We start from the raw sequence: 19,421 nt of genomic DNA on the forward strand, positions 1-19,421 counted from the left end.
GATTTACATCTTCTTCAAGGCTAAAATTATTTTTCAAACATGTGTGCAAAAAACGCAAAAAGGGCTCTGGCAGTGAAAAGGTTAAAGTGAACCCCAGCTGGAGGAATTTCAGTCCCCAGAAGTGGTAGGAATATGACCACACACTCAGCCCCGATCTCTTGTAGGTGTGCTGTGTGAATAGTCTATGGAGAGAAGTAATAGCTAAACAGAGAAAGAAGATAACAAGAACATCCATTCTACATCTGATGAGATCCCTGAGACTTTCTTCAGAACCAGATGGAATACAAGTAGCCAGCTGAACTTAAGCGGTACTGTTAAATGCATCCCATAAACAGCAGCAACCCAGTGTGGGAAGGTCTGCGGCAGCTTAGGAAATCACTTTCTCACCAAACCGAGGCGTCTCCCTGGCTGGTGTCCCAGTCACAGACCTGCCTGGAAAGATGTCATCCGTGAGAGGAGATAAAATATGGAAAGGAGGCATTTATCATGGGAGGGGAGGTTTGGAGAAGGTGTGCTTAGCTGTAGCCCTGACACCTGGCTTATGGTGTATTAACAGTCAGAAGAACCTGGAATGGACTCTTAATGAGGCTTCAGAGTCTTTGCAAGATGCCACTTGACCCCATCCTAGTCTCTGGTACTGTGGCAGTGTTGATCATGTATTAGCTCAGGATCTGGCAATGAAGAAAACACTTGGTAACACTGCCCAGTTAGTGAATAATGAAAATGCATTACATGTTCCGTCAAAACTCCATAAAAAAAGAAAAATATATGAATCATGAGGAGAAAAAGTCAGTGCGTCCGATCATTACATTCCAGTTTGCTCCCAGATTTTGTTTTTCTAAAATAGCATTTTATCTTTTCACTTCTTCCCTAGCTTATGAGATAACATTGGGGCTTTGAAACTAATGGGACACCCGCGACTTCTTTTAATATCCCCCTTCTTACAGAGTTTCCTCTCTACAAGCTTCTCTGCTGAAGCTTGGGAATCCTCTGGTGACAGATTAGCCCAGTATTAACTGTAAAATCTTTGTCACATTCATAGCATTAAAATGGCTTTTTGCCAGTGTGAATCCTCTGGTGTGTGATAAAAGTTGATTTCTGTGTAAAAGCTTTGCCACATTCAGAACACTGATATGGCTTCTCTCCAGTGTGAACTCTCTGGTGTTCCATAAGATTTGATTTACGTGTAAACGCTTTGCCACATTCAGAACATTGATATGACTTCTCTCCAGTGTGAACCCTCTGGTGTTTGATAACATCTGACTTCTGTGTAAAAGCTTTGCCACATTCACAACACTGATATGGCTTCTCTCCAGTGTGAACTCTCTGATGTATGATAAGATTTGATTTATTTGTAAAAGCTTTGCCACATTCAGAACACTGATATGACTTCTCTCCAGTGTGAGCTCTCTGGTGTATGATAACATATGACTTCTGTGTAAAAGCTTTGCCACATTCAGAACACTGATATGGCTTCTCTCCAGTGTGAAATCTCTGGTGTGCCATAAGATTTGATTTCTGTGTAAAAGCTTTGCCACATTCTGAACACTGATACAGCTTTTCTCCAGTGTGAACTCTCTGGTGTATGGTAAGCTCTGCCTTGGTTGTAAAAGCTTTGCCACATTCAGAACACTGATATGGTTTCTCTCCAGTGTGCACCCTCTGGTGTCTGATAACATCTGACTTCTGTGTAAAAGCTTTGCCACATTCAGAACACTGATATGGTTTCTCTCCAGTGTGAACCCTCTGGTGTCTGAGAAGTTTTGACTTTGTTGTAAAAGTTTTATCACATTCAGAACACTGAAATGGTTTCTCTTCTTTGTGAACCTTCTGGTGTGTGATACGTTTTGCCTCCATTGTAAAACCTTTGTTGCGTTCCAAACAAGAAATATCTTCTGAAATGACTCCTCTTATGTATACATGGGTTGGACTTTACTATAAAGCCATTGTCACTTCCAGAACACTGAAATTACTTCTCTCCTGTTGTCCTCTGAGGCTGGATCAATGTTGAAGAGGATCCAATACATTTATGATATTTAGAACATAGATATGTCTTGAGTCCTTTGTGAATCCTCCAGTGAACTGCAATAAAAACTTTCAGTCACTTATAACACCCATATGGATCGTTTCCCATGTGACTTTGTTTTATTGATGAAGACCAGCATGACCAAAAACTTGGTTCCTCAGTCCACCTGTACAGAAAAAAAATAAAAGTCAGAATTCTTTAAAAAAAGGGTTCAATAAAGTTACTTAATTTTTTAACATTTATTATTAACTGCTTCCCGCTCAGCCTATTGTAATATGAAGGCCAGAAAGGAGCCATATTGTTCTGGGAGAACAGATCTTGTGCAGCCCTGCAGGACCAAAGTCTGTCACCCGCTATGTCCAGTGGATGACTGATCAGTGTAGCGGCCCACTGCCGGAACCATGTGATCACTGTGACCAATCACAGTAGATAACATGACAATTGTGAACAATGAATGGCTTTTATTCATGACAGTGATTGTGTGGTTAGTCACAGTGATCACATGGTACAGACAGGGCCAATCACAACAATATACACTGAATGAATCTATTTAATTCAGTAAAAATGCTTGCTTATAGCAATGAAATTTACTGCTAAAAACAATCATAGTGTGTAAAAATAAAGAAATCATGATCAGAGTAGTACAGTGTTAGTATAGTACACAGTTACACAGTTAGTAAGGTTGAATAAAGACACCAGTCCATCCAGTTCAACCTGAGTAAGTATGAGTGCATGTCTACAATTGTCCCTATCCTTGTACATTGTGTCTCATTAAGATGCTCATCTATTATATTATTATTTAAGGTACCCATATACCGCCGTCAATTTACACAGTGCTCCCCACATCGCACACTCACATCGGTCCCTACCCTCAAGGAGCCCACAATCCAAGGTCCCCAACTCACATTCATATACTACGGCCAATTTTGGACAGAAGCCAATTAACCTACCAGCATGTATTTGGAGTGTGGGAGGAAACCGGAGTACCCGGAGGAAACCCACGCAGGTATAGGGAGAACATGCAAACTCCAGGCAGGTAGTGTCGTGGTTGGGATTCGAACCAGTGACCCTTTTTTACTGCTCGGCGAGAATGCTACCCACTACACCACTGTGCCGTCTATAACACAAGTAGTGGTAACACTATATTGCTTTGGTCACAGTACGTAAAATAATGTTTAAAAAAGTTATTAAAAATATTTGTTGGCTTTTTTTTTTACATATTGTCACCAGTCGGTGTCCCTGCTCACCTCCACACCAGTTATATGAGGACGCTGTACTGTACTGGGGACAGGATGTAAACAATAAAAAAAATCCAAAATATTGTAACAAAAAAAATTACAACTTCATAATACCCACCATACCTTTTACTAAATACCTTGGAATGTCTACTTTCCAAAAATGGGTCATTTGGGGGATATTTTTACTGTCCTGGTATTGTCGGGCCTCAAGAAATGAGATCGCCCGTCAGTACATCAGGATTGATCGATCTTCAGATATTTATCCCATAGTTTATGGGAGGTGAAGAAGGTGAAGGTATTAAAGATAAGGGTTTTCAGGGATTACCTAAAGACAGAGTAAAAGATAGTCAGACAGATTGTGGTAGAGAGTTCCAGAGGATGGGAGAGGCTCTGAAGAAGTCCTGGAGGTAACCATAGGAGAAGGTGCATGGGAGCTAGAGAGTAGGAGGTCATGTGAGGAATGAAGAGAACGGTTTGGTTGGTATTTTGGGACAAGGTTGGTGATGTAGCTGGGGGAAGAGTTGTGGAGGGCTTTGCAAGATGTTGTTAGTATCTTGAATTTGTAATAGGTAAGGGATTGTCAAACAAAAGAGTTCCCCTGGCATGATTTCACCTCTAACAGGTAAAAATTTAACTGGGTAAAATTTTGTGCGAAAGTGAGGACTGTATACCAACTGGTCAAATGTTTATATCCGGACTCCTGGACAGTGCTGGAAAAGGGGGATTTGTGAGCAAAGAATAGGATATGATCTCTTTCTGTCTGGGTGAACGTGTGACCCAAATCTCTTCCCATGTCAGAAGGATTGGAGTTATGAAATCTTCATTTTGATTGGTAAGGAAGTGATGATATGGAAATTGTGTGACCTGTCGGCTGACTTCATCTTTATTCAGACATCATGCAAGAATGCATTGTCACCTGACCTGGCTGTAACGCTCATTAATAATTGTCTCCACTTGCCAAATACAATATGTATATATACACGTTGCGGTTTTGAAGTGGTTTGCAGGGGTTATGGCTGAAGTTAGCAACTCTGTTTCTCACAAAAAGTAAGAAGCAGCCAAAGAGGTCGTCCCTCCTCCCGCTGCTCGCCGGTGTTTCTCGGGCTTACTGTACTTACCGGTTTTCAGGCTTTTTGATATTAAAGTAGTGAGATTATAGATCCAGTATTTCTATGTACATAGTAAAACCTTAAGGAAGTCTCCTCTCCTAGGAGATACATTTAGGGAAAAGATTCCCTTCACTTTCAGGCCATCTGTTTTTTTTCCCCACATGGATTTTCCTAATATGTTGTGCTAAGAGATTCTCTTTTTTCTTTCTCATCTTTTCTAGGAGGTCCATTGATGTCCCTCAGATGTTCACAGATACGGATTTTTAAATTGTCGCTTTTGTTTTCCCCTATATAGAATTTTTTACATGGACCTTCCAACATGTAAATCACTTTGCTTGTAGAGCAATTAATAAATCTTTTCATTTTAAATGTTTTGGATCGATCTGAATCAGTGAATATCTGAGGAACATGTGAGGTACATTGAATGAAAGTACAAATGAGTGTATTAGTAGCTAGGTAACAGGAAGTGATGCCTTTCGGCCTTCACAGTCAGTTTTCTACTGAGCATGCGGGAGCCGCTCTGCACCTTGTGAATGGTCCTGTAGTCTTCTGGGACCTGTGATGTGTCCCAGAAGACTGCGGGGGAAGAGAGAGGGGATGAACTTCCAGCTCAGACTGCGGTGATCTGAGCCGAAAGTGAGTGGGTACCCGTCAAAACCAGGTACCAGCTCCCCCCTCTCTCAAAAAAAGTGCCAAATGTGTCAGTTGAGGGGGGAGGATGCATACAAGTGTAATTTCCCCTTTTGGGTGGAGGTTCCACTTTAAGCATGGTTGGGATAACCAAATTTTTAATGCCTCTGTCTCTCAGAAATTGGGTTTCAGCAGCCAATCCATCAAAGCCAGGGGCCGAGAAGTTGGGTGAAAAATTGAACCTTTAGATAACAGATCTGGGCCATCCGGTGGAGGTCACAGAGCACCGGCTGACAGATAAATGAGGTCAGTGTACCTCACTCTACAAGGTCAGTCCTAATCTATGACAATGACTGGAATGTTTTCTATCCATTAAAGCCGAGCTCCAGCTTTTCATACACTTTACATAGTTTGGGCCAAGCTGGTCCAATCACACTATGTCCCTCACCAACATGTGAGGCCGCTGGATGTGCGGTATAAGCTGTATATGGCTGAGGCTACATACAGTATACAGCACTGTGTTCCTGAGTTCAAGCCGAGACTTTCTGTCTCATACCTGGAACACAGTAGAGTCTATCTGATTGGTGCTCAGCCATTCAGAGAAAGCGATGTGAAAAAGCACCACATTCCACACAAAAAAAAATATTAGAGTTTCTTTGGGACGATTGTTGCACATAGGGCAATACATTCCAATGAATGGTCTACCCAATGTATGATGAATGAAAACACTCCAAAACATCAACAAAAACTCCTCATGCAGGAATACGCGCTCCCGCTACGCAAAGATGTGAATGTGGCTTGACAGCTGAGTGACTCCATCTACTCCCTCCTATGTACTTCTATAAAGCTGACCATACACTATGCAATCTGATTGTATAGTGTATGGTGAGCTTTAGAGAACCCAGGACACACTTCTCCAGATTTCAATATTAAAGCTCTATCCACATTGCGTGTTATCTGATCGCTCAGCTCCTGCACACACTGCCAAATGAACAATCTATGGCTGTGTATTTAGTGAGAACGGAGATCAGTGATTGCATAGGAAAAATGTGCACCTGATGAGGTGGGTGGAAGGGGGGAGGGTAGATGATGCAGGGTGTGTCACATCCCAAGGTGTGTCCAGGAAGTAATGGAGAAGTGATTGTACAGCCAGCTGGACACTGAGGTAAGAGGGAGGGGTGTAAGATAAATAGAAAGAAGTACATTAATTGTATATTGCTACATAGGGGGGCTGGGATTTAGGGGGAGGGGAACTTATGCTTTAAGTCAGCAATGTGAGGGAGTATATAATGTGCGTGCCACCGGCGCACTGTTTTGTATGTGCTTCAATGTGAAATTCAATAATCAAAGAATTAACATATGTATAAAATAAAAATAAAAATTGAAAATTTAAATTGAAAAACCCCTGGCTGCTGCAAGTCAAAAAAACATTTCCTCCAGCGTGTGAAAAAATTTGTAAATTAAGTGTATATCTGGTGTTGACTGCGATACCATTTAAACCAATCTACATAAACATCAGTGATTTTCATTAACTGTTAGTATCACCACTCAAATCTACCATTCTAAAAAAACATATATAAATTAAATTGTATAAAGTCCAGTTTAAATTCACTTGTGCTGATACAAGCGTGGGTCCCTGAGTGGGCTCTCCACTGCCGTTGTGCTCTTATAGTGCTCTAGTTTTCTCCTTGGTGATTAAAGTGACTTTCAGTGCCAACACCACCACCGCATATAAATTGCCCACTCACCCGATAAAAAATACATACAAGCCCTCGGTTCATTAAAAGGATAACCAATCCGCTTTATGCTGTCACCACTGCCGTTTTGCGCGTCAATCCATCCTCATAGAAAACAAATGGCATTCATAGTGCAATATGCTAAAACCATTTATTAGAGATCAAGTAAAAACAAAGGCTATACAACTCACATGTTGCCGGTGCCCATGAGCCGGCACCAAGCTTATCCAGCAGTTTAAATGGATGGTAAGGGTAAGGGATATCTAAAGTGAACAAGCAATATCAGGTAATTAATATTATAGGATTTGGGTGTGGGCAAAAAGGAATAGCTAAAATGGCGGTGGAAGACTTCCGGGATGGGAAAACATGCGATTGGCCCGCAATAATGGGACTAGGACATAAAGGCAGTGACGTCCAATTACCATGCAGCTTCCTGATGAAGCAAATACTCTTGTGAAATGCGTAGAGACTGCTGGGAATTCACACGTGACGCCACAACGTCATCTCCCGTCAAACCAGAAGACGAGCAGGGACGAGGCTTGTACCACACGCCGGCGAACGAGATAGACGGCAACCCTTATCATCCATTTAAACTGCTGGATAAGCTTGGTGCCGGCTCATGGGCACCGGCAACATGGGAGTTGTATAGCCTTTGTTTTTACTTGGTCTCTAATAAATGGTTTTAGCATATTGCACTATGAATGCCATTTGTTTTCTATGAGGATGGATTGACGTGCAAAACGGCAGTGGTGACAGCATAAAGTGGATTGGCTATCCTTTTAATGAACCGAGGGCTTGTATGTATTTTTTATTGGGTGAGTGGCCAATTTATATGCGGTGGTGGTGTTGGCACTGAAAGTCACTTTAAGCACCAAGGAGAACACTAGAGCACTAGAACAGCACAACGGCAGCGGAGAGCCCACTCAGGGACCCACGCTTGTATCAGCACAAGTGAATTTAAACTGGACTTTATACAATTTGATTTATATATGTTTTTTAGAATGGTAGATTTGAGTGGTGATACTAACAGTTAATGAAAGTCACTGATGTACATGTAGATTGGTTTAAATGTATCGCAGTCAACACCAGATGTACACTTAATGTGAGGGGGTGCAGTGTTTGGGGTGCACAGTGTTTATAGAATTGTGAGGGGGGAGGGGTGAAAGGACGCAGTGAGGTGCTGGGACAATAAAGACCGCTCTTTGACAGATTATCACCAACAACTGCCTGGTGAGGTCTAATGACCACAAAGCTACAAGATAAAATGTAAAATGTCCCAGAAGGGGGCGCTCTGTCAGGGGGGGCAGAGAAGAGTGATCTGGAGATCTGACCTCGGGACCATGGAGGGAACAGTAATGGGAGGTGTACTGTAGATCTGCTTCATTGCCGGGTTCACCTCCATTACCACCAACAAGTGATCTTCCATATACCAGCAAAGACAAGTGTGACACCCAAATCTCATCCAGTCACCTTACATGAGAACATGTCCCCCCATCCCCCATCCTGTGTCAGGGTGCAGAAGGAGGATCTAGTCTGCCGGTCTGTAGTAAGTATGGTGGAGAGGAGGGGGAGGGGTATTAGGAATGTCATGTATATCAGCTGTGCTGGATCATTAGTGGCCCCAGACCTGCAATCCGGACAGTTCAGTGTACAGACAGAGGGGGATTTTCTAAGGGGAAATAGTCTGTTCAAAGAAATTTCCCCCCAGAGATTAGTGAATGTGGTGAAATGTCACTTTGTAATGAATATCCAATCACGTGCACAGAAATAAAAACATGGAATGTTAGTCACACGTGATTGGATGATGGAAGTCAGCAGAGCTCCGCCTCCTTCACTGACCCCTTGTCTACCAATGTACATTCTTTATCCTTCTGGTATTCAAGAGGTTAATAGAGAAATGAGCTTTGTATTATTCTCAGCCAGTGATTGGCCGTCATGTAGAAGTGATCGGGGCAGCTGGAGAACCGGCCAATTACAATACAGAGAATGTGCCGCCACTCCCCCCTGCTGGCGCCACCTGCTGTTCCCTGCCGTGTTTCCTCTGGGAGGTCCAAGATGGCGGAACATCGATAAACCACTATAGATTGTTATGTAGGAGGAGCTTGGAGAACATTCCATCCCCCAATATCCTCTGCCATGAATGACCCCAGAAATTACCAGAATTATGTCACCTCCGGGGTCACCGCTGTCATTCCCGACTACTGTAGCTGGTCTATGTCATGTACAACACAATATATAAAGTAGAGAGGTCAGCACTATTGTAATGTACAACACAATATATAAAGTAGAGAGGTCAGCACTATTGTAATGTACAACACAATATATAGAGTAGAGAGGTCAGCACTATTGTAATGTACAACACAATATATAGAGTAGAGCGGTCAGCACTATTGTAATGTACAACACAATATATAGAGTAGAGAGGTCAGCACTATTGTAATGTACAACACAATATATAGAGTAGAGAGGTCAGCACTATTGTAATGTACAACACAATATATAGAGTAGAGAGGTCAGCACTATTGTAATGTACAACACAATATATAGAGTAGAGAGGTCAGCACTATTGTAATGTACAACACAATATATAGAGTAGAGAGGTCAGCACTATTGTAATGTACAACACAATATATAGAGTAGAGCGGTCAGCACTATTGTAATGTACAACACAATATATAGAGTAGAGAGGTCAGCACTATTGTAATGTACAACACAATATATAGAGTAGAGAGGTCAGCACTATTGTAATGTACAACACAATATATAGAGTAGAGAGGTCAGCACTATTGTAATGTACAACACAATATATAGAGTAGAGCGGTCAGCACTATTGTAATGTACAACACAATATATAGAGTAGAGAGGTCAGCACTATTGTAATGTACAACACAATATATAGAGTAGAGAGGTCAGCACTATTGTAATGTACAACACAATATATAGAGTAGAGAGGTCAGCACTATTGTAATGTACAACACAATATATAGAGTAGAGAGATCAGCACTATTGTAATGTACAACACAATATATAGAGTAGAGAGGTCAGCACTATTGTAATGTACAACACAATATATAGAGTAGAGAGGTCAGCACTATTGTAATGTACAACACAATATATAGAGTAGAGAGGTCAGCACTATTGTAATGTACAACACAATATATAGAGTAGAGAGGTCAGCACTATTGTAATGTACAACACAATATATAGAGTAGAGAGGTCAGCACTATTGTAATGTACAACACAATATATAGAGTAGAGAGGTCAGCACTATTGTAATGTACAACACAATATATAGAGAAGAGAGGTCAGCACAATATTATAGTCATAGTGCCCCTTATACTGCTGGTCAGGGGGACTATGACTATAAAAATAAAATAATATATAAATAGCCCCAATAATAAGCAATAAATAAATAAATAATAAAAATTGGGTGGAAGGTGAGGTCCGCGGCTCCCAAGGTCCCACTATAGTATCAGCAGTACAAGCCTTGCTTCATCTCTATATCCAACTTGGCATTATGGTTGACTGTCATTTACCTTGTGGATGGGAAGATTGAAGTCTGCTGGTATATTTTGTGAAGAAATATTATTTTCCAAAGGATTCTCCACATCTAGTTTGGAATTTATTGCTTATTATTGGGGCTATTTATATATTTTTTATACTTTTCACTTTGGGATACATGTAATTTATATCTTTAGAGGATTTACGTATATATTTATTTATGGTCACGAATAACAAATAACAATCAATTTGTCACTATTTTGATTAATTGCATCTGAATAGCGACATCACTATTTATTCAGTCGCACTGTTTTAGCGGAATTATCGCCAAACATACACATTTCTTTTTATTTATTTTTTTCTTTTTGTTTTTTTTATATATTTTTTATTGTAGAAGTTGCCAGCGCAGGTTTGGTTTGTATTTTTAACCAAAGTCATAGCACTTGTATCCAGCAGCTGCAACACAATTGATGGTATATATATCTAACGCTGTTTTCTGTTTATAGATTATTGTGATAGACTTGGCACAGCCTGCAATACCTCTGACCACCACTAGAGGGAGACTCCACCCATATCTAGCTGGCTGACCACACACAGGCAGATAGAAATCTTACATACAATCTGGTGCACTATGAGGGTTGGGGATCAGTCTAGTAATCAGCACACACTTCTGGGGTTCCTCAGGCCCCCCTACATGCTAGAATCCTTGTGTTACTCCCTCTTCCCACTATCCATGTACACCACACACAACATGGGGGCAGTGAGGGGACGGGGGGCAGTTGGGGGGGGAGTAGATGGGGATGTCGAGAGAAAAATGCCCATTATCAGTGGTCAGTGTGGGGGAAGGGGGATGCCTGCTGTTATGAGTTGGTTAAATTGGAGGGGGGTGACAGGATAGAGAGACAGGAGGCACTGGTGCTAAGTAGTTTTATGGCAACAGTGGGGGACCAGAAGTGTAAAAAGGGGGCAGTGAGGTGGAAGGGGGCAATACGGGGCACAGGATGTGAGGGACAGGGGAAGAATGGGGAAGATGCGGGGTGAACTGGGAGGCACTGAGGAAACAAGGAGCTGGAAAGGAAGGCAGTAGGGGGATGGGAGTGGTGGTCAGTGGGAGATGAATACCTGGCTGATGGTGTCCTGGTCTGGAGGTTGATGTAGAGTTCCTCTGATGAGTCTTCTATGGTTGGGGTCCTCTCGGATGGCCCCTCTTGGCTCCTCTGATGAGTCTTCTATGGTTGAGGTCCTCTCAGATGGTCCCTCTTGGCTCTTCTGATGAGTCTTCTATGGTTGAGGTCCTCTCAGATGGTCCCTCTTGGCTCTTCTGATGAGTCTTCTATGGTTGAGGTCCTCTTGGATGGTCACTTTGAGTGTCCACAATTAGGATAAAGTTCTCCTCCGTGTCCCTGATGGAAGATGGAGGCTTCTTGTCCTGGCTGAGAGGTGTGAGGGACGTTCTGTGTCTGTACTATGGATCTGGGAAGACTCCGATCACATTGTGAGCCAGCTTCCTCACAGATGCTCCGGGCCCACACTGACTACAAACACACTGTGGGGGAGGGGGGTTAACAAAAGAGGACCCCTCCCTCCATTCTCTGGGATGACACAATAGAATCTGAAGCTAAAAGCTCAAACAAGTTCTGGAACTTTTTTTTTTTAGGCAGATTACAGGCTTTTTTCTACTTTTTTTTTTTTTTTACATTGGTGACCTTTTGACCTGTACAAAATTGCGGCAAACTTGCGCGACTTTCTGCCTGAAAACACAACGCTCAGGTGTGAATGGGGGCTCAGGTGTGAATGGGGCCTAAAATGGATGAGTTGCAGATCGCTACATGCAGTTTGGTTAAAGAGTGGCGTCTGTTGATAATAACTGAAAGGTGGCTTCATCCTCTTGTAGAGGACACTATTACACACATATCTGGCCGCACTTTCTATCGCCAGGTTAGAAACAGCAATTCAGGGAAGAGCAAAGGAGGCGGCCTTTGTATTTATGTTTTAAATGAGTGGTGCTCTGATAGTAAACTTGAGGACACTTATTGTTGGCCAGATTTGGAATTTCTGCTAGTGAAGTGTAGACCTTTTTATTTACCCAGAGAATTTACAGTGGTGATCATTATTGTGGCAGTGGTGGAATTATAGAGGTCACTGAGGTCGCCATGGTGCCCGGCTCCCATGCTGTAGGGGGCCCTTGAGGGTCCCCTGTATATCTCGATAGGAGCGGGGCGGCTGAGACCGAGCTCCCCGATCGTCAGCCGAACTGTAATCTGCACTGTGCGGGGAGCTCGTCACACCGATCTAAAGTGAAAGCAGTGTGTGCTGTGCTCGTTGTCTCCCCCTACAGTGCAGTACCCGGCAGGAAGAGGGAAGGTAAAGAACTGCCGATTTTGAAAAGGCTTTCTGTATGTGTGTATGTATGTATGTGTGCGCTTGTATATGTTTATGGAAGGTGTGGATCCAGAAGGAGTGATGATGAAGTAGAAATCTCTCTCTGTCTCCTCCTCTATGGGGATCAGGAATGTCATCAATGATCATGTCACCGAGTTTGTGGATTGGATGATTTGCCCCCACACACTGATCAGTGATCGGGTTGTCTAATGCCGCGTACACACGAGCGGACTTTCTATCCTACTTGGTCCGGCACACTTTCCGACGGACTTTGTCCGCCAGGTGCGCCGGACTTTAAAACGGACGGACTTGCCCACACACGCCGGGACTTTCCGGCGGGCTAAGTCCGCCCGTCTTTCCGACGGACTTTCGCCGGAGTTCCGGCGGACTTTCAGAATGAACGGACTTGCCCACACACGGACAAGTCCGTTCATTTTGAACGTGACTCAGGTGCGACGGGACTAGAAAAGGATGTCAATCTTGCCGCTTTTATCGGCGAGATTGACACCTTACTAGCCCCGTCGCGGGGCATACCAGGCCCTTAGGTCTGGTATGGATTATAAAGGGGAACCCCGCTACGCCGAAAAAACGGCGTGGGGTCCCCCTAAAATCCATACCAGACCCCGATCCGAGCACGCAGCCTGGCCGGTCAGGAAAGGGGGTGGGGACGAGCGAGCGCCCCCCCCTCCTGAACCGTACCAGGCCGCATGCCCTCAACATGGGGGTGGGTGCTTTGGGGGAGGGGGGCGCCCTGTGCCCCCCCCCCCAAAGCACCTTGTCCCCATGTTGATGAGGACAAGGGCCTCTTCCCGACAACCCTGGCCGTTGGTTGTCGGGGTCTGCGGGCGGGGGCTTATCGGAATCTGGGAGCCCCCTTTAATAAGGGGGCCCCCAGATCCCGGCCCCCCACCCTATGTAAATGAGTATGGGGTATATGGTACCCCTACCCATTTACCTAGGAAAAAAGTATAAGTAATAAAACACACTACACAGGTTTTTAAAATATTTTATTAAACAGCTCCGGGGGGGGGGGGATCTTCCTCCGGCTTCGGGGGTCTTCTTCCGGCTTCGGGGGTCCCTCCGCTTCATCTTCTCCCGGCGTCCGGTTGGTTCTTCTCCGCTCTCTTCTCCCGGTGTTCCTGTTCTTCGGCCGGCTCCTCTGCTGTCTTCAATTAGCTCTCTTGCCAGCAGAGGTCCGGACTTCTGGGCTTCTGGGCTTCTGGGCTTCTGGGCTTCTCTTCCCCAGATGTTGACACGACGCTCTCTCCTGCTGGACTGCTCTCCGAGGGCTGCGTTGTGACTTATATAGGTGGAGACCCCGCCCCCTTTTGATGTCACAGTCCCTGGGCATGCTGGGACTGTGACGTTTTAGGGGGCGTGGTCAACATCACCCAGTGACCACGCCCCCTAAAACGTCACAGTCCCAGCATGCCCAGGGACTGTGACATCAAAAGGGGGCGGGGTCTCCGCCTATATAAGTCACAACGCAGCCCTCGGAGAGCAGTCCAGCAGGAGAGAGCGTCGTGTCAACATCTGGAGAAGAGAAGAGAAGAAGCCCAGAAGCCCAGAAGCCCAGAAGTCCGGACCTCTGCTGGCAAGAGAGCTAATTGAAGACAGCAGAGGAGCCGGCCGAAGAACAGGAACACCGGGAGAAGAGAGCGGAGAAGAACCAACCGGACGCCGGGAGAAGATGAAGCGGAAGGACCCCCGAAGCCGGAAGAAGACCCCCGAAGCCGGAGGAAGATCCCCCCCCCCCGGAGCTGTTTAATAAAATATTTTAAAAACCTGTGTAGTGTGTTCTATTACTTATACTTTTTTCCTAGGTAAATGGGTAGGGGTACCATGTACCCCATACTCATTTACATAGGGTGGGGGGCCGGGATCTGGGGGCCCCCTTATTAAAGGGGGCTCCCAGATTCCGATAAGCCCCCGCCCGCAGACCCCGACAACCAACGGCCAGGGTTGTCGGGAAGAGGCCCTTGTCCTCATCAACATGGGGACAAGGTGCTTTGGGGGGGGCGCAGGGCGCCCCCCTCCCCCAAAGCACCCACCCCCATGTTGAGGGCATGCGGCCTGGTACGGTTCAGGAGGGGGGGGGGGCGCTCGCTCGTCCCCACCCCCTTTCCTGACCGGCCAGGCTGCGTGCTCGGATCGGGGTCTGGTATGGATTTTAGGGGGGACCCCACGCCGTTTTTTTCGGCGTAGGGGCTTCCCTTTATAATCCATACCAGACCTAAGGGCCTGGTATGCCCCGCGCTCGCCGCAATAGGAAAATGTGTTTTTCCTATTGTAGCGAGCGTGAGATGCAATACCCTGCCCTCGTGTTGTATCTGGTCCGTCGGACCAGCCTACACACGAGCGGGCTTTCCGTCGGACCAGCACACACACGAGCGGACTTTCCGCCCGAAACTGAGTCCGGCGGAAAGATTTAGAACTTTCTTCAAATCTAGGTCCGGCGGGCTTTTGGGAAAAAGTCCGCCGGAAAAGTCCGCCGGTGCCTACACACGGGCGGATTGTCCGGCACACTCTGGTCCGCCGGACCAAGTATGCCGGAAAGTCCGACCGTGTGTACGCGGCATAACAGATCACATTGAGGCCGGGGGGGGGGAGGGGGGAGGGTTATACATTGTACACATTTTCTAATATATGTGTAAGTTGCAGCGGACACGTCACCCCTCCCCCCACTATTATCTGCACCCCTAACTCTATCATTGTATTGCAGGCTGGCTGGGAAGTGATGTGGGAAGTTTTGTTGTATTTTGAAGCTTTATAATCCTTCCCAGGATATGAGATTAGAGATAATGATGAATGACGGGCCGGGAATTATTATCAGTCTGATGATTGCAGTAATATCTCACATGTGCGGTGCGATCTCCATCTACATATGTGTGCCCGACCCGTGTGTGCCCCTTTACTTTTAGATTTCTTTTATTTTTTTTACACTTTATTTATTTTGTTTCAACTTATTTTTCTCACAAGGGGAGAACAATACTTCTCATGAAAGCTTTGGGCATCTTTATGTCTCCCCGACCCCTCATAGGAGGAAATGAAGGTCATTATAATGATCCGTGTGTGTGGGGGGGAGGGGAGAGGTAGGAGATCTAACAGAGTGCAGACACTCTATCTTTTCTAATAATATAGGATAGAACAATTGCAGTACTGGGGGGAGGGGTGATGTGATAGGATGGGGGGAGGGGTGATGTGATAGGATGGGGGGGTTATGTGATAGGATGGGGGGAGGGGTGATGTGATAGGATGGGGGGAGGGGTGATGTGATAGCATGGGGGAGGGGTGATGTGATAGGATGGGGGAGGGGTGATGTGATAGGATGGGGGGAGGGGTGATGTGATAGCATGGGGGAGGGGTGATGTGATAGGATGGGGGAGGGGCAATGTGATAGGATGGGGGGAGGAGCGATGTGATAGGATGGGGGGAGGGGCGATGTGATAGGATGGGGGGAGGGGCGATGTGATAGGATGGGGGGAGGGGTGATTTGATAGGATGGGGGGAGGGGTGATGTGATAGGATGGGGGAGGTGTGATGTGATAGGACGGAGTGTAATGTTTCTCTCTCGGGATGTTCTGTATGAAAAGTTCTCCATCATCTGATTGTGTTTTATGTATCTCCTGTACTGCCCCCCCCCATGGTTCCATTCTCCCCTCCCCCATCCCAGTGCCCCCCCTGTACCCCCCTCCATGGTCCCCCATATTACCCGATCTCTCCATTAGTTTTTCCTTCAACTTCTTGTCTGTCTCTGACTGCAGCACCATAGAGGAGGGGGAGGGGATGTCCTCAATTCTCTTGTAGATCAGAGAGGGGGAGGGGTGTCCTCCATTTTCTTGTAGATCACAGACGGGAGGGGGTGTCCTCCATTTTCTTGTAGCTCAGAGAGGTGGAGGGGTGTCCTCCATTTTCTTGTAGATCACAGACGGGAGGGGAAGTCCTCCATTTTCTTGTAGATCAGAGAGGGGGAGGGGATGTCCTCCATTTTCTTGTAGCTCAGGGATTCAATCTTCCTGTAATGACACAATGACTTCTCATTGTTTAGAAGAAATGTGTCCATTGATGAAGATCTTCCTCCTTTATATACAATGTATCCATGGGGGAGGGGGATTCCTGTGTCATCAGCCCCGCCCAAAGTATCCACCCACTTCCCCTCCTAACTCAGCTTTACCTTTTCACTGATGGAACTCTCCTATTCCTGATGTATTTCCCATGAACATGTAGCTCCGCCCACACATGATCTATTATGGGACAATAAAACGATGGCGGTGTGATTTATGACGTCTCTCGGTATTTGTAGATCTGTTTATCACCCCGATATTTCCAGTAATACATGAAATGGATTGTAGTGCCCCCCAACACCATCCCATTCCCATTCCTCCTACACAATGTAACCACCAGACTGTCTCCAGTAACTACATACCAAATATAGAACCATTTATCCAACTGTCCATCCAGAGCCTCTGGTTTATAGACCAGATACATCCTAAATATAGAACCATTTATCCAACTGTCCATCCAGAGCCTCTGGTTTATACACCGGATACATCCTATATATAGAACCATTTATCCAGTTATCCAGATAAAGGCGGACTTAGGGCTGCACATAGGCATTAGAGCATCCCCACGGAGGTAAGAGTGCCCCATAGATGTTCCAGCAATCCATAAACATTAGAGCACCCCATGGATGCTAGAGTGACCAATAGATGTCAGAGCACCCCATAGACAAAGCAAAGGTTAGAGTGTTCCATGGACATTAGAGCAACCCATGGAGATTAGAACGCCCCATAGATATTAGAGCATCCCAGGGATGCTAGAGTGACCCATAGACATTAGAGCATCCCATAGACAATGCAACCCACGGAGGTTAGAGCGCCCCATAACCTTTGGAGCACTCCATGGATGTTACAGTAACCCAATAGACAGATTACCCCGTGGATGTTAGAGCACTCCATAGACACACCCTATGAAGGTTAGAATGTCCCATAGGCAGAGTACCCCATGGATATTAGAGTGACCTATGAAGTATAGAGTGCCCCAATAAACTGAGTAACCTATGGATATTAGAGTGTTCGGGTTTGGCATGTAGAGAAGGTGGCAACCCTAGTGAGCACTCAGGAACAGCGATGTTCATACTCTGCTACCCTTACAGCAAGAGGAAGTTCTCTCTCTAAGCCCTGAAGAAAAACTGCTCCTTTCTTCTCCTGTTCGGAGTGTATATCTGTGAGCTGAAGTCCATTCTACTCTTATGCAAGGTCCTCTTCCCAGACTACATTTACCAGAATTCAGTGCAGCCTGCATCAAAGTCTCTCAAATCCTTCATACCCAATGGCTTCCTCTGCTGGATAGATGTTGAATGGCACTGATTGATGGAGGTAGGTAATGAGGTCTGGCCAGTTGCATAACTAAGGTTGGCGTCACCTGGTGCAGTAAAACATGGTGTCACCCCCCCGCCCGGCTCTAAGCAGGCTAATGCGTCTGTCTGTTTCCCCCCCCCCTTAAACTGCTACAATGGATAGAGTCAGGATGGTATTTGGGGGGTGGATGGAGCTGGAATGGGATCGGGGGGATGTATGGAGATAGGATGGGATTGGAAGAATGGATGGAGCCGAGATGGGATCGGTGGGATAGATGGAGCTAGGATGGGGACGGGGCAGTGGATGGAGCCCAGATGGGATCAGGGTGGTGGATGGAGCTTGGTTGGGATGGGGGGTGGGTTGAGCCGCAATAGGATCAGGGGGGTTAATAAAGCCGGGATGGAATGGGGGAGTGGATGAAGCTGGGTTGGGATAGAAGGGGTGCATGGAGCCAGGATGCGATCGGGGTGGTGTATGGAGCCAGGTTAAGATGGGGGGGAGCAGGGATGGGGGGGAGTGGATAGAGCTGGGTTGGGATCAAGGGGGTGGATGGGGCCGGGGTGAGATCTTTGGTTTGGGGGGAAGGGTTAAAGGATATATGCTAGGGGGTGCTTTGGGAGGGGAGAGGAATTGTGCTGGGGGTTCAAACTTCTAATCTGCCCCCCTGCTTCTACTTCTAGTACAAATCACTCCTAGCAGCATAGATGTTACCTAGCAATGTCCCCCTCCAATCACCATTACCCCCTCCTCTGCAATGCCCCTGTTTTGATATACCACGGCCCCGGGCAGGTGTTGTAGAGCAATATCCCTCTTCCTCGGCTCTTGCTCGCAGCATGTGTACATGAAACATCAGAGCCGAGGAGGAGGTGGCTATAGTCCGGTGTGCAGTGAGTGCAGCCAGCGTGGAGAGAAATATGATTTCGGTTAGGGATGAGCCCAACACCCCCCGCTTCGGTTCGCACCAGAACCTGCTAACGGACCGAAAATTTGCATGAACGTTAGAACCCCATTGAAGTCTATGGAACTCGAATGTTCAAAATCAAAAGTGCTAAAGGCTAATTTGCATGGTATTGTCCTAAAAAGGATTTGGGGACCCGGGTCCTGCCCCAGGGGACATGTATCAATGCAAAAAATGTTTTGAAAACGGAAGTTTTTTCGGTAGCAGTGATTTTAATAATGCTTAACCGCTTCCCGACCGCCTCCTGTACATATACATCGGCAGAATGGCATGGCTGCGCAAAGTAACGTACACGTACGTTACTTTGAATTTGCTGCCATGTGCGCACGAGAGCGCTGGTGGCGCGAGCTCCATGAGTCGGGTCGCGAGTCCCGAGGACTCGATCCCTAGTACTGATTTAACCCCTCCCCGCCCCCTAGTGGTTAACCCCTTCACTGCCAGTGTCATTTATACAGGAATCAATGCATTTTTATAGCACCGA

The 19,421-nt window shown here is 45.9% G+C and overlaps 1 protein-coding gene and 1 pseudogene across 1 annotated transcript in view; one reads left to right on the plus strand and one right to left on the minus strand.

Annotated features, from left to right (window-relative positions):
- Window positions 1-19,421, minus strand: part of LOC141126579 (uncharacterized) — a 927,381-nt gene that overhangs the window by 891,296 nt on the left and 16,664 nt on the right. Inside the window, exon 2 of the mRNA XM_073612498.1 lies at window positions 1,087-1,827. Within this exon, the coding sequence (XP_073468599.1) occupies window positions 1,087-1,827 (741 nt within the window). The remainder of the gene's footprint in view (window positions 1-1,086; window positions 1,828-19,421) is intronic.
- Window positions 1-19,421, plus strand: part of LOC141126578 (uncharacterized) — a 1,610,887-nt pseudogene that overhangs the window by 570,769 nt on the left and 1,020,697 nt on the right.

The sequence above is a fragment of the Aquarana catesbeiana genome, linkage group LG02, assembly GCF_042186555.1.
Source record: "Aquarana catesbeiana isolate 2022-GZ linkage group LG02, ASM4218655v1, whole genome shotgun sequence".
NCBI lineage: Eukaryota > Metazoa > Chordata > Amphibia > Anura > Ranidae > Aquarana > Aquarana catesbeiana.